We start from the raw sequence: 21,284 nt of genomic DNA on the forward strand, positions 1-21,284 counted from the left end.
TGATTGATTGATACTTTAATTATTTATCCTCCTTGCCATAATTCACAGTGCTGCAATGAACTTATTTGAATGAAACTGTTGCAAATTCTTAGAAGTGGAATTTGTAGGCCAAAGGAAAAGTAAATTTTTAGTTTTGCTCTATACTCTCATATTTCTCTCCAAAATAATGTAGCACCAGCTTCCACTCCCAGCCACCAGCACCATATGAGGGTGCCTGTCTCTGGCGGGTAAAAGTATGACAATTCCAAACAACCATATTTTGCTTCAGTCTGAGAACCAATCAGGTAGATGTCACCAGGACTCTCAGACATGTGCAGCCCCTAGTCCACACTGGGGTAGGGTTCCAGTTTCTACTGCCCTCGTAGCCAGTCTAGCTGGTGATGACACAGCCGCCTAACAAACTCAGAAATAACACTTTGCTTAGGATGCATCTCAGACCTCCGCTTGCTCGCCATAAAAGCCACAGAATCCTAGAGAGTAGAAAGGGGGTCTAGGGGGCATCCAGCCCAAACCCTTTATCTAGTACGGAAGCTGAGGCTTAGAAAGTTACCCAGCTAAGTTGCTGGCATCCTAGGGACCAAAATCCCACTCCTGATAGCATTTGACCAGCTGACATAAGAATAATTTGTTCTAAGAAAGGCTTGGGTAGTACTTCATCCATCTAAGTTTCCAGTCTCACAATTACCTCTATGCTTTCTGCATCACAATCGAGTTTGGGCTATCTCAGTGCATAAAGGCTTTAAGAGAACAGAAACCAGAACCACCATTGGAATAAAAGGCAAAGGCAAACTTCAGTTTGTCTAAAGAGAGAAAAAAAAACTTCTACCAATGCAATCAGAGTAGGCCTATTATTGGTAGAGTGTGAAGCCAGTTATAAAATATTACAAAATAATAAAAATTAATCACATTGAATAAGTTTAAAATCATTTAAATTGCCACCTAGGTATAAAGATAGGTGCCAGCAATTATGCTCTACTTAAACGATCAAATTATGATAGGGTATCAACTCTATATAGGGTATAATTTGATTTAAAACACAAATTGTGTAAAAGCATCAAATTAAAATGCAATCACACACTTAGAGAATATGCACAACTTCTCTGATGAAAAGGAAAGCCCCAAACACAGATCACGATAAGGCAGCTTTAGGGAGAAACGAGGACTGTCAGAGGCCCGCCAGGCTTCTCTCTCTTTCTGTCGTTCAGCTCAACGTTGATTCCCTGCCTCCCCGAGACCTGACCATAGCTATCAGTCCACTTATGTAAAGAAGGCTCTCTGGCCTGACCTGTGGTGGCACAGTGGATAAAGCATTGACCTGGAACACGGAGGTCACTGGTTTGAAACCCTGGGCTTGCCGGGTCAAGGCACATATGGGAGTTGATGCTTCCTGCTCCTCCTTCCTTCTCTCTCCCTCCCTTTCTCTCTCTCCTCTCTAAAATGAATAAAGTCTTAAAAAAATAAAACAAAAAAGAAAAAGGCACTCTCTCTGTCTTACTGCTTGGCTTACCGAAGTTCTCCGTCACTGCGGTGACAGCAACTCGCGACGTGAACACCAGCTCCGAGGAGGCCCACCCCCTGGTGCGGTCATACCCTCGGACCCCGTACTCCCCGGCAGGAAGGAGTGGGGCCGCGCACTGGAGAACCGTGAGGTTGCCGGAGACACCCACGCAGGGTGACATCCCGATAAAAATGTCCACGTCCTCGGCTCGCGAGATCTGGGCCACCACCAAGGTTAAGATGTCATCAGTGTGAGAGACAGAGAGCAGTTCCGGGGTAAAGCTGCGGCTGTAACCAATGAGTCCCGTCTGGGAGGCACACGCGTCCACGTCCACGCGCAGGGCGGCAGAGCCCGCGCCCGCGGGAACCACGCAGCGGAGGCGCTGGGCGCTGACGCTCACCAGCGCGCAGGCCTGCGGGCCGATGGAGACCCGCGTGCCGTTCTGCCCCCGCAGGGCGGCGCCCGCGATGGTCAAGACGCCTCCACCATGTAAGCTGAAATTCTTGGGGAAATAATCAAACACCTGAGGTAAAACGTGGAAGTGTCTGGAAATGTTGCCAGAACAGGCGTACCCATGTCCTGAATGAAAAACTGACAGGTAGTGGAGCCCTGGCGTCAAGTCGCTCACCCAGCACGCTACGTGGCTTGCATTGAAGAAAGTGACCGTGCAAAGAAGATGGTCATCCACATACACCACTGGCTCACTGGCTGTGGTGCCTAACCTCTGACCTCTGATCAGCACGGACGTCAGAGACCCACGGGTGTCAGTGGTCAAGGCATCCACGACAGGTGTTGTCTCTGCGCTCAAGAAGAGAGTGCAATTACCCTGACATTCGCTGGGCAGCCCGTTGACCAGCACTGTGACGTTCAGGGTGAAGGAAGCACCAGGCAAGGAGTCACCCGCCAGGTTAATCCGGCAAAGGAGTGTCCGGTCCCCCGAGCTGAAAATCACACAAGCGAAAGGGCCCGACAGATCAACCCGAACCGACTTCCTCCTGGAGTTGAGAGCCCAGCCGCTCACCGTGAGCACTGTCCCGCCACATGCAGACCCGTCCGCCGGGAAGATGCCCGTTACCCGGGGCGTCACCACAAACGGCTGGGGCACCGCGGACATGTCAGCAAAGCCCATCCGCTTCTGCCGTACTTGAAGGTGATAGACACCCGCCTCCAGGCTGGGAAGAGGAAAGGAGCACCCAAGCGGGCTCCCCTCGCCCCAGAAAGGCTGTGTCTCAAGATCGCAGCTCAAGCCCCCCAGAAGAATCACTGAGTTGGAGAGGCTATGTCCTTCCACGTAGAAGTGCAGGCTGCTGTTTGTGAATTCTCCCCGCACCGCGGTGACCACTGGCGTCGCTGCCACCCCATACATGAAGGTGAAGCCCTTCCCCACCAGGCTTGGTGCCGCTGGTCCCCGGGTGAAGGACGCGTTGCCAGCCCAGACCTCCACGGGGGCTGGGACAGTGAGTCCGTCTGCCTCAGGCCGCAGGAGCGTGGGCGCGGTCTCACACCAGACGCTTGACTCGGTTAAGTGTACAATGTCACAGGACCGGTTGCCCACAAGCACCCAAATTAAAGCTGGGTCCCTGCTGAACCCTGCTCCTGAGATGCTGAGGATGGTACCACCTAAAGCATGAATATACAAAACAAAATCTTAAAGCTGATATTCAGGACGAAGAACTCACAACACCCGTGTGAGCCCTGGCATAATTAAGTGGAGGGTGAGGTATAGTGGCACCTCAGCCCATCGATGTTAAATCTGTGCTCATTTTGGAAGGAGCCATATAGGCTGAAATTCACACATAGAAAAATAGTATAAATTGTTCTGTATGAAGGAACTGTTATCACATTTAAGACAAAAATTTTAAGTATATGTATAGATCCTAGAAGCCACCACTTCTATCAACTTATAACTAATAAATAAAAGCAAATGTATTCAAGTGCTCTTGTTATCTATTACATCATCTGATGTTAATCTATATTATTATATATTTTATTCTGTAGAGAGTATATATGTATATTTATATAAACATATAATTTATATATTAATGAAAAAATCAGATTTCTTAGTCTTATCATTTGCCTTATTATCTGACATAATATTTCATATAATTCTACATGTTATTATGTGAAGTATATGTATATTGTTCTATATATTCAACTCACACACTAATGAAAAATCAAATCTGTTGAAGTCTTCTACTTATCTTCTATATTATTTTACATAGTTCAGTATTTCGTATATTATTCAGTCACATGTGTTCATATAAATGACATTTCAAGAACCCCTGAAACATGCTTATGACTTTACTGCTATATTCATATTCATAGATAGGCTTTGTCTTGCATTCTAGCTGAGAGACAATCAAACCCATCTTCAGGACAAGGGTTGGAGCAATGTACCCCAATCATTACCAAAGCTGTGGGATAGCCAAGCAGCTTCAGAAAGGATTTTACTATATTCAACCAGAATAATGTACACTATCACAATGATTATTCACATGCAAATATAAAGCCTTCAATCTTTTCTGATAATAAATAGTTGTCTAGATTTCTGTTTGCCTTGTCCTCACCTTTCCCACGTGGACTTTTGTGTTTCTGACTACTTCTGAGTCCTTTATCTGCACCCCTAGAGGAGAGTGAAGGCCCCTAACCCCATCCTCCCCTCCCTATAGGTACAGGGTCCAAAAGGCTAACACAGGAAGTATTAGCCCCTATTTTTCTAATATCCAGTCGAGATGTGCTACATGAGATGTTCCAGCCTCTTTCTGTTGCGAAAAAAAACAAAAACCCAAAACCAGGCACATCTCCTTTCCATAAGAATTCTTTAATTTCCTGAGCTGCCTGAGATGAGGAATCCTCAAGTTTTCACAGCCTTCCAAGTGCACCACCCGGTTCCTGGAGCACAAGGAAACTCCTCTCCTGGTGCCCGCTTCTGACCTCACTGGCTAATGAGTCCAGGAACCCAATCTGAACATCTAGTGAGTTACAAACGCTGGGTAAATGATACCGGCCTCCTCAGAGCCACTCACCCAGAAGGGACCCACAGCAAGGCTCGATGCTGAACACTTCTGTGGTGTACTGGATGTGAAGGTCGACCCTGCAGAAGAAAATGGGGAGATTGGTAGGAAGTAACTGAGAGACTTAGGAAAAGACTCAGAAAGGAAGGAGCAAGACAGAAGAGGTGCATGCACTTGGGGGAGACGGAGAGAGCCGTGATGGAGAGCCGGAGGGGACACACTGCCTAACAGTGAGGAGAAGACATGGAAGGGGAAGGTGTTGGGTGGGACATTTTCCTGGGCCAGTCTCAGGCGGTGGTGTCAGCCCCATGCAGTTTAGCTAACTTTCTGGAATGAGGAGATGGAACTTCTGGAGAAATACCAGGCAGAGGGACTTCTGGGAGAATAGGATAGGAAAATGGCTTGTGCAATAATTGCAAGCCATTTATTCAAAGCTCAAGACACGATTTTATAAAAGGTCTTACTTAAATAAGACTTTTATTCAAGAATAGACTCTTCCCCTTTCACATATAGATGTTTGCCCCACTTAAAGAGCCATGCTATCTTAGTTCCAGAAAGTTCTCTGCTCCCCAATTAGTAAGTGAAAAATTCCCCCTGAATTGGTCTCAAGATGAACTGCCCTGTAAGGTTTCTAAGATTTGTTCAAATGTTATGGCTCTCTCATCTGTTTATCCCCTAACTTCAGGAGAAGAAAAATTAAAGTCCTAACTCAAAACCAGAATTCCTCACCTGAATCACTAGACCATCAGACAGACCTAAAACTAATGGCAAGTGTCCATCTCACCCTTGAGAGCGAATGCTGACCCCATTGATGGTCACTGAGATGCGGTGCAGGCCAGCCGGCAGTGGGGGCAGCGCCACCTCCAGCCTCTGAGCAGTCTTCGCCTGAACCCGGGCCAAGGAGTCCCGGACACGAACTTCCACCTCCAAACGCGTCGAGTCCACCCGCGGCGCCATCCCAATAGAAAGGGTCTCGCCTCCTGTGTTGAAAAGAACTCCTTAGCCTCTGTGATGTGGCTTTGTGGCCCCAACCTCCTACTCAATTCAAACAGTCCTATTATTAAATACATGGTCAGCCCTGTGCATAGCACACAAAGCAAATTTGTCAGAACAATTGGACTCAAGAGGCAAACTAATTATCTTTGTGCAGAGGCAAATTGAGAAGGGGTTTGGAGGGCTGAGGGCCTTTATGACCAGCAAATAGCACCCCATGTCCATTTTCTTTCACCTCTGGGTCTCCACTGATAGAAGTCTGAGATTGTGTCTTCAGTTGGCACTGAACCCCGTAAGAACGCTGTATGTGAGTAGAGCACTTACACTGTATAGCGCACTCTTATGTGCACCCTTTCATTTGCTACCCACACTATCCTGATGCTCTATTTGACACAGTTAGTAGGACTGGAATTCAGCTATTGAAAAAACTAAGGCTCAAAAGCCAAGGTTTTATAGCTAATTAATGGAAATGTCAAGGCCTGGGCCCAGTCTTCTCTGACATTTAAATACCTTTTTTAGTTTAATTAGCAACTCTACTAGAATGCTCTGTGTATTATAAATGTTCGACTTCAACTCCTTTCACCTGAAATATTATTGAGCACCAAGAGCAGTCTGTCATAAGGAGCACAAAAATAACTTGCACATAGACCCTGCCCCTCTAGAAGATCTCAGGTAAGCTAGGTGCCAGGATGGCTTCAGTTTTAAGACCTGCCATAAGAGAGGTGAACGTTTAGCGGTGGTTGTTCAAGGCAGGGAAATGTTTAAAATAGCAAGAAAGGCCTTAAGAGCAAGATGGTGCTTGAAATTCACGTTGAAAGCACAATTCCAAGAAGCCATGACAGACCAGAGGAGATTTACAATTCAGTTCTAGAATCTTCACTGTTTTACCCAATGTCTTTTCTGGCACTTTCTCATTTTGTCATCCAGTGACTTTGAGAAAAGAAAAGAGAATGGAAGGCCAGACAAACGTCCATACAATCAGGGACTCTATTAGAGTAGGCCAAGCTGATGGTGGCCCTATGGCTGGAGACCAAGAAAGCCAAATCTGATGGGTCCCTACTTAATTCAGTGGATAGTAGAGGCCTCTAAAATTTTCTACACAGAGGAAGAATATGATTAAAACTATCATACCAGGCCCTGGCAGGTTGGCTCAGTGGTAGAGCACTGGCCCAGCATGTAGATGTCTCAAGTTGGATTCCTGGTCAGGGCACACAAAAGAAGCAGCCATCTACTTCTCTATACTTCTCCTTCCCCTTCTTTCTTTTTTCCCCTCCCATTGCCATGGCTCAATTGGTTCTAGTGCATCAGACCCTAGGTGCTGAGGATGGCTCCATGGCCTTGCCTCAGGTGCTAAAAATAGCTCCATTGTGAGCATGGCCCTAATGGGTAGAGTATTAGCCCCAGACACGGTTTGCTGGGTGGATCCCAGTCAGGGCTCATGCGGGAGTCTCTCTCCCCTTCTCTCACTCAGAAAAAGAAAAAAAATACTATTATCCCAATTTATAAGATAAATTGAAGAAACAAGGAATGGGAAATATACTTTGCAGAGTCTTAACAAGAGCTAGAACTGGAGTGTGCAAATGGCTGGAGTGGAAATAACTACATATGCCCTTCTTGCCTCTCACTGTGTCCACAGAGACACAGCTTGAGCTAAAGCATCTCTACAGCTCCTTTGGCCGCTAATGTTTGAGAACTGCTGCAGAGCTGGCATCTAGAGAACACTATAGACAATCATATGAGGAGGAGAAGAGGTTACTTGAAAGAAAAATGTCAAAGAGGAGAGGCGGTGGCATGTTGAGAAGACTGAATCTATGTTTAAAGCCTTGCTCTGCCCTGTCACTTTTTGTGTGACTCATGTTGGGTTCTCAAAGCCTTGGCTGTTTCATCAGTTAGATAGTAATGGAACCCACCTGTTAGTCAAATAAGTTTGTAAATATGATATATATGTTTGCTCGCTTATAGTTTGCATGGGGTGTGGTAGACAGGCTATAAGCTGAAAAAGTCATTAAAGCCTAAGGCTTAGTTTTAAGACTAAGCCTTTCCCACCTCTTTAATATACTAAGATCTTTTCAACATCCTTCTAATATTAAGATCTTCTCAAAACTAAGCTATTTCCCACTGTTGCATGATGTGGGGTGGTACACTCTTATGAGGAATCTCATTTATGCCTCAGATAAGTGGCTTTGTATCAGAGACTTTGGTATTTGTATATTGGCTTAAAGCCTTTAATTTCTACACTATAAGATAAGCAAACCGGGGGCACTCTCTCTCTGAGATCCTGTCATCAGCATTGCAGGGGAGAGGCAGCCAAGATGGCGGAGTGCTGAAGGAGAAGCCAGTTTGTGCAGAGTTTGTGCAGAGAGGAGATGGGGAACAGAGGTGAATAAGGCTGGTGAGGTAGAAACCTTTGATTCTAGGAATAATGGGATAAGACAGTGGGTTTGGGAGCCCTGAATGGAAAGGGAAGTGATTTCCCAATGTGTGTATTTTCTCACCCGCCGGGTGCAAGTTAGGATTAAAAGTAATGGCCCACCAGTTCTTGGCTCCGTTGTTTCATTACCGTCTGTCTGAACCAAATGCAAACCTGCATGGGCCAGGCAGCTGTGATGGTGGCCGCAGCTACTGGCTTTACACCACCCCACATGGTTTGCTATAAGGATTAAATTAGATATTCTCGGATAGCCTCTGGTGCAGTATGATATTGAAAAGCCCTCAACTAACTTAATCCATATCCTTTTTACTTTTTCCTGTCTTCCACTGTGAAGTCTGAAGTGTTAGGATGGAGGAAGAAAAAAGATATGACCACAAGGTGGCAGAGCACAAAAACAACAACAAAAACAGCTTTATATGGGTGGTGCTTTGGCAGATTTACATTGATGGAGAAACACTAAGGGAGCCCCATCCAGAAGTGGAGAAAGGCAAGAAAACTCCTAGGGAAGAGAGGGATTAGAGAGGGGCTTATGTGTCTAGATAGTGTCACTCAACAGTGTGGTGGGTAGTTTGGGGGTCAGAGAGTTCCTAAGGGCATCAGTGGCTTAGAGTTCTTTATGACTTCCAGGTTTATCTTCTCTATGTCTAGCAGAGGTTGGGTGCAGTTTTACAGGGCATGCAAAGCAGGCAGGCTCTAAAAGGTTAAAAAAGCTAGTTTAGGGGACTATATTTAAAATACTTAGGTATGTAAAAATTTGAGTTTGACACTGGCAGGCATGAGCTAATGGCTCCCAGCCTACTGTGACAAAGCAAACAACATAGGTGCCAATATACAGGGGCCATCTTTGGCCCATTCTAATGTGTAACACAGTATCTGGCAGAAGGATGGCATTCATTTCAACAAAGCATTCGTGGGATGCTTACTCCATGTGAGCTTCTGAGCCAGCTACTTTTACCTCCTTTATTTCCAACTTTTACAACAATCTTGAAAGAATGATTCCCATCTATCACTTAAAGGAACTAAAGATAAGGAATGTTAAATATCTTGCCCAAGGAGTGGTTGAGCTGGGATTCATTTGTACTTAGTGCTAACTGACTGAAAAAAAATGCTCTAATGGTCCTGCACTTCAAATTCTCTGCCCCCACCCATCCGCATCCTCTCTTTCTTTGATTTTATCTTGATTTCATGGTCACCATCAGTATAATCATCTCCTAGATGGAAATATGTCACACTCCAGCTTTCAAAGAGACTTTCCCAATAGGCTACCACTCTTTGTGGATTGTATAACATGTTCTTTATTCTGCCTGTAGAAAGATTTAAATGCAAGTGTAAATTCTGCAAATAATGCATCATGTTGTATATATCAATAACATGAACTCCTTGGGCTCTTGGTCAATTGTCAAGCTAATCCTAGATACCTCTGAGGCACTGATGCAACATATTTATTCTTTTCATTATAGGTAGGAAATTTTATTAAAAGCCCAAATCAACTGATATCTGAATAGAACACAAAGCTCCCTCCCCCCTCTTCTACTTTGTTGGGAAGAATCTATACCACTAAGGAATTTTACGCACTTTGGTGCCTAAGGCAACTTCTTTTCGCGCTATCTGAGATAAATAATATTGAGAAGCTAAAGGACACTTCCCTTTATTTATGTACTCTGGAGGAATTGAAAATAAAAATAGTACCAGAAAAACTGATTCCAGACTTCTTTGTGTGTGTGTGTGTGGGGGGGGAATTTGATGGTCTCTTATCATAAACACTTAGATATGGCTGTAATAAACCCTCTGTTATCCAGCATTCAATTAATCAGAAAGATGTGTTACCTGGTATTTTTTCAAATCTATATGGACTGACATGGTTATAAATCATTATATTTTCATCCTGTCATATCATCTGAATTATCAAAGAAAGGTTAAACTGTTTCATGTAGTTGTGTACTAAAGAATTCATTCTTATTATATATAATATGTCTCAAGGAACAAGAAGAATTCTTGGTTAATCAGAACACCCTATTCTCTAATCATGTCAAATAATTGCTATAATAGAATATGATGCCAAAAACAGTATTTTATAGTAAATTATACAAGTGGCTAACTGCTTGGAATGGGCAACTAGCTCTGTTACTTATTAAAGGTCACATCTTAGACAAGTTACTTATTCTTTCTATTTCTTAGTTTCCTTGTCTTTCAACTGAAGCTAATAACTGTGTAAATTAGTTACAAGAATTTAATTCTATTATATGTCTCTGCTATTGACACACAGTAGGTGCTCAATAAATATTTGTTGAAATGTTACCTTTAAATGCCCATATCATTTTCATGCTAGAAATAGTCCCAATTTTACAGAGTGAAAATAGACACAAGATTTATACAAGGATGGCTAATATAAGAATACCAGTCCCCTACTTTTCAGAAAAATAACTTCCATTTGAAATATAATACTAAATAAAGCTCAATAAAATGTGTAAGATATTGTTTTCCTTTTTATACGATCAACAGTTTAAAAACAAAATGATTCTTCCATATCATATTTTTACCTGCTATGTTACTTCTGTTTCTGCTCAGAGACAAGATCACTGGATTTAAAGAGGAGACATATGCAAATGCCATGGAAAGAACAGCAGAATGGTCCCCACTGATCACAGTCACGTTCACAGTGGGTCCATCTTTTCCCTGTAAAATCAATTTTTAAAATCAACCTCAGTAAATATGACTGACTTGAGAGAAGTTCATAGAGAGTTAGCCTAAAAGATTAATTTTATGAAGATTGATTTTTTAAAAATTTTTACATTGATGTTAGAGAGAGGGAGAAGCATCAACTCATTGTTTCCCTTAGTTGTGTGCTTATTAGTTTCTTCTCATATGTTCCCTGACTGGGGGTCAAACCCATGACCTCTGTTGCACCAGGTTGATGCCTTATCCACTTAGCCACCTAGCCAGGGCCTCATGAAGATTATTTTTAAAGAGTATATTTGCTACTTTCAAGCCACACACACACACACACACACACACACAGAGTGACAAATGCTTATAATAGGCAAGTACAGCATCCAACTGATTAAAGGGTAAATAAGAATTCTTTTCTGCCCTGGCCAGGTAGCTCAGTTGGGTAGAGTGCCCTTCCAATATACTACAGTTACAAGTTCAACCCCCAGGCAGGGCACATACAAGAATCACCCAATGAATTCATAAATAAGTGGAACAACAAATTGATGTTTCTCTTGCACTGTCTTTCTCTCTCCTTCCTCTCTCTCTAAAATTAATAAATAAAAAAGTTAAATTATTTTTAATTAACATACTAATTCATTCTGCAAGAAAATAGTGATTTCAAATAAATATCCATACCTAGCTAAATTATCCATCAAGTGTGAGAATAGTTTCAGATATGTAAGTACTCAGAAAACTTCCCTCTAACATATTCTTTCTTAGGCTGTTTCTTAAAGCTATAACTTCACAGAATAAACAATAACTGAAAAAGAGAAAGATAGGTACTTCAAGAAATGACTACACAGGAGAGCAATTAAGAAAAGTACTAAGATAAAACTTGTAGAATAAACCTAAACAACATCAAGTTTGATTGAAGCAGGAAAAGAGAGATTCAAGAGAAAAGAGTAACTAATATGATGGATTTTTTTTCTTAGAGTATTTTTATTATAAAGAAGTCATGTTTTTTTTTCTTTTTTTGTCCCTCCCCCTCCTTCTTCCCTCTTCCCCCTCCCCCTAGTAACCACTGCACTCCTATTTCTTGTCCATGAGTCTTAATTTTGAGGAAGTCATGTTTTAAAAAGGCTCTAAGATAAAAATTAACTGTAATAGAAAAAAAATGTATGTCCCCTGATTCTGCCAGCCTCATTTAAATAGTTATAATGATGTAAGCATGGTTTATTAATTTAAAAAGTCATAGTATTAGAACTATATTCAAAGAATTAAAAGTGATTGTCTCAGAAAGGGGGACTTGAAGAATGGGGGGTGGTAGGAGAGCATGACCGTTCTACTTTTAAATTTTCCATGTATTACTTTGATCAAAATTTAAAATTTGGGGGTCTTTTTAGTGTTATTCTCTTTAGTAAACAAAACCCAAACAGTACAAAATTTACCCATTAGAATGTAAATATATATTAAAGTGATAATACCCAGTGTTAGCCAAAAAAACAGAAACCAGATACTTGTACAGTGATAGTAAAAGTATAAATTAAAAAGGAATTTCAGGCAAACTGAATACTACATATCCTGAGAAAACATAGTTATTGGAATGATAAAAGCTCTTTTGTTTAAAATAGGAAATTTTGGGGATTATCTTAATGTCCACTAATAGGGAATATTTAAACAAATTACAATACAACCATATATGGGAATTACATGCAGTTTATATATAAAAGCTCACATTTCATAATATTTGAGTAACTAGATAAGATAACAATGTGGAACCAGAGATCAAAGATTAGTCTGACCCCTGTCTTTTATTTGCTCAGTAAACAACCAGCTTTTGCAGTCATGGATGTGCTAGAAATGTCAGTGACATTGAAGCCAACTCTGAATGGAAAATTCAGCCTGACTGAATTTTGAGCGTAACTCTCACTAACAGCACCAGGGAAGGATCTGGAATCAAATCTATTAATAGTCTATGGAGAGAGTATTAACAAAAGAAAAGAAAAGATAGCTAAGGGAATTCTTTTTAAGGGAAAAGGGAAACAGTGGGAAATAACTAAGAAGATATTTTATAAGAACAGAATATTCTAGAATTGTCTAAGTTCCACTATTCACATCCATCCCAGAAAACAAAATTGCTGGAGAAACTAAGTTATTTGTTTGCTTATGATAGAAGTGAGATTACAAGATATGTAAGTTTTACAAACCAACACTCAGAATGTTCACTAAGTAAACTTATTTCTTATGTGGCACTAATACTCATTGAGCACGTGGACTTGGACTTCTTTTTTTTTGTCTGCTTTTAAAGAAAATAAGTGATGTTAATTAGAAGCCCCATTGGGGGAGTCAGCTTCCCACTTCATAGCAGAACAGGCAATATAGACAATATTGGCATTTTCTCGTGATGAAAAGGTCATGTCAACTAATTTAGTTCGAAGAAATGACTCACTGACAACCTTACACTGCACATTAATGGTCACCCACACAGAGAGAAGGAGTTGCCAGAGATTACACTTACTCTGGGTGGAACCTGGCATTGAATTCTTCGAGAATTGCTGTTAGTGACATTGATGGCACAAGGCTGAGATCCAAATAACACCAGGCTAACATCTTCTAAACCAGAGCCTCGGATGGTGGCCCAGAGCCCCCCTGTATCAAAAACAGCACTTTCAGGTGGGGTATACAGGCAGACAAAAACTAATTATCCACAAGAGAGATAAAATCAAATCAAAATATGAAGCTCCTTAGTCAAAATGCAAGGCTCGCTTGCACTGCAGAAAAAGAGTGAAGTTAATACATAAACTACTATAGAGAGAGTAGAAATGGTGGTTACAGGGCAGAGGAGCAGTGATGTTCCCTGGAGTTAAACAGAAAGACACAATACTGCCACAAATCACAAAAGGAAAGTAGATGGTCCCTGAAAAGCCTTTCCTGCCCTAGATTTTTAAATATTATCCCTGCCAATCCTATAAAACTTACTTTTTTCCAGAAATATCACATAGAAGGGAGCATGATGATGGAAAAAGCAGTGGGCCCAGAGTCGGGGCCACAGGTCACCGTGCCACTTAAAGCAGCTTGTTTGTGGTATTGTCCCTGAGGTCACTGGTTCTCACGTCCCTCACCTTTGAAACCAGCTTTAGCCCCTCCAGCTTTTATGATTTGATACCACACGTCCTTGGTTCTAGTCTCCATGATGGTGTAGAAGTGACCGACGTCACAGCCCACTGCCATCAGGATTTCTCTGCTGATCTCTGAAGAGCGACCACAGAACCCCACCCCCTCACTGTAGACGTGAATGAGAAGAGGCATGGCATCAGTCATGCCAATATCAGGACACACTCTCCCATCTGAAGGAGCAGCCCTTAACCTAACCGATAAGCAGAAATCTCCTTATTACTGATGAGGGCAGTGAAGCTGGCCTGCCATCTCCCTAGAATGGGATACAAGAGTGGCAGTGGGGCCACCAAGCAGAGACATGCACCCCCTTGAGAGCGGGAAGTGGGTGCAGGGGCAAGGTTCTCGAAGCATGCCAGGGTGAGGGAGGGAAGTCTCGAAGCATGCCAGGGTGAGGGAGGGAAGCTTACACAACCTGATGAAAACCTTCCAGGAGAATGTGACTGTGAGAAATAACACCTGACATTAAATTCACAAACTGAAGAGTTAGGGCAAGACTACAATAGATTCAAATTTAGAGAGAATAAAGTAGAAGAAATAATCATTTAAAATAGCAACATAAAAGATACAACATCTGCCCTGGCCGGTTGGCTCAGTGGTAGAGCATCGGCCTGGTGTGCAGGACTCCCGGGTTCGATTCCCAGCCAGGGCACACAGGAGAAGCACCCATCTGCTTCTCCACCCCTCCCCCTCTCCTTCCTCTCTGTCTCTCTCTTCCCCTCCCGCAGCGAGGCTCCACTGGAGCAAAGATGGCCCCCGGGCGCTGGGGATGGCTCCTTGGCCTCTGCCCCAGGTGCTGGAGTGGCTCTGGTCGCAACAGAGCAACACCCCGGATGGGCAGAGCATCGCCCCTGGTGGGCAGACATCGCCCCCTGGTGGGCGTGCCGGGTGGATCCCGGCCGGGTGCATGCGGGAGTCTGTCTGACTGTCTCTCCCCATTTCCAGCTTCAGAAAAATACAAAAAAAAAAAAAAAAAGATACAACATCTGAAAACAGCCTTGACAAGAAAAACTCAAGATAAGAAATTGGAAGAAAACATTGAAATGCTACTGAGGAACATAACAGAGAGATTAAAACTTAAATTAAAAAACTAATATAAATGGGTAGAAAGAGTAGATGTCAGAATGGTTGCATATCTTTCTGAATTAAACCAAAGCATCAATGCAATCCCAATAAAAATATAATCAGGATTTTCTATTTAAATTGGACAAGCTGATTTTAAAATTCAATGGAAAATAAACAATAGCCAGAATACAAGTTTCAAAAATAAGAGTAAACAAGTCTTCTGCCACATGTTAAAATATCTTAATAAAAAATAATAATTAAAATGCAATAATAAAGCATGAATAGCCAGACAGATCAAAGGAACAGAGTAAAGTTCAGAAATAAACCCAGAGAAATATAGGACTATAGCAACCATAAATATGGAATCTTATGTGAGTGAAAATACATGGGTTTTTTATTTAATAAATGAAAAAAGTGAACAGTATTGAAAAAAATTAAATCTGAATTCCTACCTCACATCTCTCCCCAAATAACCCAAATTGATAAAATATTTTAAAATAAAACATTTAAAAAGTAGAAGAAAAATGGCAGAATTTTCATTTTTATATAACTTTAGAGAAGAAAAGCCCACCCTAAGTATTTTATAAACCTAGAAGCCATAAAAAGTTGATACATATACTGCATATAAAATTAAAACATGCCTGACGAAGCGGTGGCGCAGTGGATAGAGCATCAGACTGGGACGCAGAGGACCCAGGTTCAAAACCCCAAGTTTGCTTGCTTGAGTGCGGGATCACCAGCTTGAGTGCAGGGTCACTGGCTTGAGCATGGGATCATAGACATGACCCCATGGTCACTGGCTGGAGCCCAAAGGTTGCTGGCTTAAAGCCCAGGGTTGCTGGCTTGAACAAGGGATCACTCACTCTGCTGTAGCCCCCCAAGTCAAGGCACATATGAGAAAGCAATCAATGAACAGCTAAGGTGCTGCAGTAAAGAATTGATGCTTTTCCTCTCTTCCTCCCTGTCTGTCCCTATCTGTTCCTCTCTCTGTCTGTCTCTGTCACAAAAAAATTAAAATATTTATGAATTACAAAAATAGTAAACAAAGAGACAAAGAATAAAACATAAAGTTCTAATATCCTTAATATATAAAAGCTCTTTAAAATCAACAAAAAAGGACAATAACCCAATTGGAAAAAAAGAGTAAGCTGAGGACCCGAAATAGTTTACTGAGAAAAAATAAAATGTTTCTTAGAGATATGAAAAGGTATTCAATTTCTCTCATATAAATAAATGCTAAGTAAAAATACAGTGTAAGAAAAAACAAATATTATTTTTCTTCTATAAGACTGGCGCCCTGGCCGGTTGGCTCAGCGGTAGAGCGTCGGCCTAGCGTGCGGAGGACCCGGGTTCGATTCCCGGCCAGGGCACACAGGAGAAGCGCCCATTTGCTTCTCCACCCCTCCGCCGCGCTTTCCTCTCTGTCTCTCTCGTCCCCTCCCGCAGCCAAGGCTCCATTGGAGCAAAGATGGCCCGGGCGCTGGGGATGGCTCTGTGGCCTCTGCCTCAGGCGCTAGAGTGGCTCTGGTCGCAACATGGCGACGCCCAGGATGGGCAGAGCATCGCCCCCTGGTGGGCAGAGCGTCGCCCCTGGTGGGCGTGCCGGGTGGATCCCGGTCGGGCGCATGCGGGAGTCTGTCTGACTGTCTCTCCCTGTTTCCAGCTTCAGAAAAATGGAAAAAAAAAAAAAAAAAAAAAAAAAAACAAAAAAAAAAAAAAACAAAAACAAGACTGGCAAATATCAAAAAGTTTGGTAACACACTGTGTTAGTAAGATGTGATAATACAGTGTGTCCGTAAAGTCATGGTGCACTTTTGACTGATCACAGGAAAGCAATAAAAGACAATAGAAATGTGAAATCTGCACCAAAATAAAAGGAAAACCCTCCCAGTTTCTGTAGGATGATGTGGCAGCATGTGCGCATGCGCAGATGATAACATAACACCGTGTATAAAGCAGAGTAGCCCATGGCCATGCCAGTCGAGATGTGGATGGTACAGAGGAAAGTTCAGTGTGTTCTGTGGCTCGCTAAATTCGAATCCGTGACCAAAGTGCAACATGAATACCGGCGCGTTTATAATGAAGCACCACCACATAGGAATAACATTACTTGAAGGAAACCGGCAGTTTGGTGGAGAAACCCCGTTCTGGTAGGCCATCAGTCAGTGACGAGTCTGTAGAGGCTATAAGGGATAGCTACCTAAGGAGCCCTAAAAAATCTGTGCATGAGCCTACATCGAACTGCACTGAATAGGGATGAAACTGGGAGAGTTTACCTTTTATTTGGTGCAGATTTTACATTTCTATCGTCTTTTGTTGCTTTCCTGTGACTGATCAAAAGTGCACCATGACTTTACAGACACACTGTAGATACTCATATACACTGCTGCATAGAAAATAAATTATACAACCTCTAAAGAGACTATTTTGGTATTTTCAAAATGTCAGATGTATACCATCTCTTAACCTAGAAATTCCAGTTATAAGAAGTTATACACATATGCAAAATGGAACAATTGCAGATCCACATACAAATGAATGAAGTTAGATCCTGTTTTGGATTCAATTGTGTCCCTCTAAAAATTCAAATGTTGAAGTCTTACTTGCTAGTACCTCAGAATGTAGCCTTGGTTGGGAGTCGGTTCATCACAAATATAATTAGTTAATATAAGATAAAGTCATACCGGAGTAGAGTGGGCCCCTAATTCACATCATATCTTATTAAAAGAGAACATTTTAGCATAGAAAGGTCACAGCCAGAACACCATATAAGATGAAATGTCAGGGGATGTTTCCATAGCCAAGGAATGCCAAAGATGGCCAGGGAAAAACCAGAAGCTAGGGTAGAGGCATGGAACAGATTCTCCCCCACGGGTTGATTCCGAGTCAACTCTTCTGACACCTCGATCTTTAACTTCTAGGCTCTGGAACTGGAGGACAATAAATTTCTGTTGTTAAGCCATCCAGTTTATGGTACCTGAATAAGCAGTCCTAGAAAACCACATAGTACAGACCCCTACCTTATACTATATGCAAAAGTTAACTGAAAATGAGTCAGATACCTAAATTTAAGAGCTAAAACTGCAAACAAAACTCTTAGGAAAAAAAAACATACCACATGCACAAATCTTAGAGACATTGGATTAGGCAATTGCTTCATAGATATGATACCAAAGTATAAGCAACAACAACAATAAAACATACACTGGACTTGATCAACATTTAAAACTCTTGTGCCTTCAAGACTACTAGAAAATAAAAGGACAATCCATAGGTAAGGAAAAATATTTGTAAATCATATATTTCACAAGAGACTCATCCAGATTATATAGAGACTTCTTATACCTCAACAATAAAAGGACAAATAACCCAACTTTTTAAATGGGCAAAGGATTTGGATGGGCATTTCTCCAAAGAAGATATACAAATGGCCCTTTGTGGCCTCCCTGATATTCTTGGAACAAGCCAAGCTCATTCTGACTTAAGATTTTATCATTTGGTGTCTCCTCTGGCTTGAACTCCCTCCCCCAAGACTTCCCCAGGATGCATTCCTTCACCCCACCCATGTCTTCATTCTCCGGTGCCACCTACATTAATCCTCCAATGCCAGTGGCCTTCCTAGCACAACCGCCACCCCCCATCCTTCACCTCACCCATGTCTTCCTTCTCCGATGCCACCTACATTAATCCTCCAATGCCAGTGGCCTTCCTAGCACAACCACCACCCCCTCTGACAGACTTGTCCTGCTTGACTTTTCTCTACCACAATTAACCATCACCTCCATGAGAGCGAAATCTTTGTTTTCATTTACTGTACCCCCAGAATGAATAGCCCCTGGCATGTAATAAGCGCTAAATAAATTGTTGTTGTTGTTATTTTTGATGTTAATAATTTAAAGTTGTAGCGGTGGCCCTACTTTGCCATTTCCATTTGAAAGTTGAAGTGCCTGACAAAATTTCATAACTAAAGAAAAGGCAACTCTATCTCAGCAAGAAATGAGCCAAGGAAGTATGTGCGCCATCACCAAGAGTTCCCCGTAAAACCTGGTTGAAGCCATGGCTGGTTTGCTCAGTGGTGGGGCATCAGCCCAGTGTGTGGATGTCCTAGGTTTGATTCCTAGTCAGGGCACACAGGAGAAATGACCATCTGCTCTCCCCCCCCCTTCTCTTACCCTTCCACAGCCATGGCTGGATTGGTTCCAGTGCAAGGGCCCCCTGGCCCCCCAGGCACTGAGGATGGCTCCCTGGAGCCTCTGCCTCAGGTGCTAAAAATAGCTAAGTTGCAAGCACAGCCCCAGATGGACAGAGAATCAGCCCCAGACGAGGTTTGCCAGGTGGATACCAGTTGGAGCACATGAAGGAGTCTATCTTCCCTCTTCTCACTTAAAAAAGAAAAATAATTTTTTTAAATAAACCCTGTTGGTATGCTTCTGCATATGAGGAAGTGGTGGCTTAGAGTATTATTTATCACATTATTATATGTATTTATTACATACTAGATTATTCAGTAAATTCTTTGCTGGTAGGCCTCAGCAAACCCTCTATCTAATACAACATTGCTTACCTGCACTATTCATAGAAATTGCCTGAAGATCCTGTTAAACTGCAGATTGATTAGGAGGTCTGGTATGGACCCTGAGACTGCATTTCTAGCAAACTCCCAAGTAATGCAGATACTACAAGTCCAGAACCACACTTTGAGTGGCAAGGTCTTCAGCAGGTAGCATGGGGCTTTACACAGGGCGGCTCCATCAGTGTTGAGTGAGCAAGTGAGTGGACAAGTGAGTGAGTGATCAAGTGAGTAAGTGAGTGAGTGAGTGAGTGAATGAGTGAGGCCAGTTGATACTGCGTAGGGGGCAGAGTGGAGGGAATGCTTAAATCCACTATAAGGATAGTAGTAACTAGAGCCTCTCCTTCTCTCCCTCGCTTTCCCTTAGTTTTTACTAAAAGTTAATTTGTACCTATCCAACTCAGATGGAAAACATCTGAGTTTTCCATCTTTTGCTACAGTATAAAGAGAGTATGTACAATATCCCAGACAAGTTATTTCACTACATATTGTCGGAACAGCATGCCTTGATTAGGGGATAGAATGAGGGACCCACTTATTCATTTGCTGGACCTTTCTGAATTTTAACATGAAAAGTTCCATGATCCAGTTTTCTGTTTGTTTGGTTGGTTGGTTGGTTGGAAGTATGGTTGGTTTTTTGTTTGTTTGTTTTTAGCGAGAGATAGACAGGAAGGGAGAGAGATGAGAAGCATCAACTCATAGTTGCAGCACTTTTTAGCTGTTCATTGATTGCTTCTCAGACATGCCTTGGCTGGGGGGCTTCAGCTGAGCCAGTTACCTCTTGGTCAAGCCAGCGACCTTGGGCTCAAGCCAGCGACATTTGGGCTCAAGTCAGCAACCATGATCCCACCCTCAAATCAGTGACCCGTGCTCAAGCCTGTGACCTTGGTGGTTCAAACCTGGAACCTCAGTGTCCCAGGTCAATGCTCCATCCACTGCACCACCACTGCTCAGGCCCATGACCCAGTTTTAAGATTGAAAGTCTTTCACGTTGAGCAACCACTCAGTCCCAGGAAAACCAGGATAGTTGGCCACCCTGTCTGTGCAAGGCTATCTGGAGGAAACAAAGATGACGGAGTCACCTGTCTGCCACTGAGGTGTCTGCAGTATATGGGGGGAGTTAAAGATTTGTGTAGCCTGGTCCCCAAAGGTAACTTTATATGATCAAAGCCCCTTATAAATCTCCTGGGAAGACTATCATATGTCCTATACTCAAACTAATAATTATTGGGTTAATATAGACTATGATCTTTCATGGTGAGAATGTATCATCTGGCTCTTTCCTTAAATCACTGAGAAATAAAAGAAAGCTTGCTCTATTTTATGTGCAGAGATAAGGTAGGATTGGCCTCATAATTCACTCTTCTAGGCAAAGTCAAATCAGAAACAAGATGTTCTTTTGAATAATGCATTTGTGGCCAGGAAACACTGCTTCAAAAAATGTTCTAAGCCACAGGTATTTGTTCGAGGGAATAAGCAATGACAAATATCCAAGGCATTAAGGAAAGAGTTTTATGTTCCAAAAATCATAATTAACATATATATAAGCGTGAGTATTCCTAAGATTCTTGCAAGTTGGTTGGAGGGTTTTTAATTGGTCATGTCCTCCAGAAAGCACAGAGAGGTCCTTGGTTTCCACGGCTCTAAGATCCCATCCATGGGGCTGCCATTGACCACACCCACTGCCCTCTGCATACCCACTAATCAAATGGCAGTTGGCTTTGCATGCTAGCCAAGTGTCTACCAGTTCACAAACATTTGTGAACACCCAATGAGTGCAAGGCTTCTAGTGGGCAAGCCCTGTCACATATACTTTTCCTTTACAAAGGGCTTTCCCACCTGTTGACTCATTTGAATTTCATACAAAATGAGGAGGCCTGTAGGTTA

The 21,284-nt window shown here is 42.4% G+C and overlaps 1 protein-coding gene across 6 annotated transcripts in view; it reads right to left on the reverse strand.

The window, feature by feature from the left end:
• Window positions 1-21,284, reverse strand: part of PKHD1 (PKHD1 ciliary IPT domain containing fibrocystin/polyductin) — a 495,803-nt gene that overhangs the window by 414,912 nt on the left and 59,607 nt on the right. For 5 of the 6 annotated variants that reach the window (XR_010728191.1, XM_066252523.1, XM_066252541.1 and 2 more), the window contains exons 28-32: window positions 13,107-13,237; window positions 10,477-10,612; window positions 5,297-5,492; window positions 4,525-4,592; window positions 1,508-3,118 (exon numbers count right to left, since the gene is read on the reverse strand). Coding sequence is in view for 5 of the 6 variants with exons in the window: in XM_066252523.1 (XP_066108620.1) it covers window positions 1,508-3,118; window positions 4,525-4,592; window positions 5,297-5,492; window positions 10,477-10,612; window positions 13,107-13,237 (2,142 nt within the window). In the remaining variant the exon portion in view is untranslated. The remainder of the gene's footprint in view (window positions 1-1,507; window positions 3,119-4,524; window positions 4,593-5,296; window positions 5,493-10,476; window positions 10,613-13,106; window positions 13,238-21,284) is intronic. The other variant, XM_066252548.1, reaches the window with a different exon arrangement.

The sequence above is a fragment of the Saccopteryx bilineata genome, chromosome 1, assembly GCF_036850765.1.
Source record: "Saccopteryx bilineata isolate mSacBil1 chromosome 1, mSacBil1_pri_phased_curated, whole genome shotgun sequence".
Classification (NCBI taxonomy): domain Eukaryota; kingdom Metazoa; phylum Chordata; class Mammalia; order Chiroptera; family Emballonuridae; genus Saccopteryx; species Saccopteryx bilineata.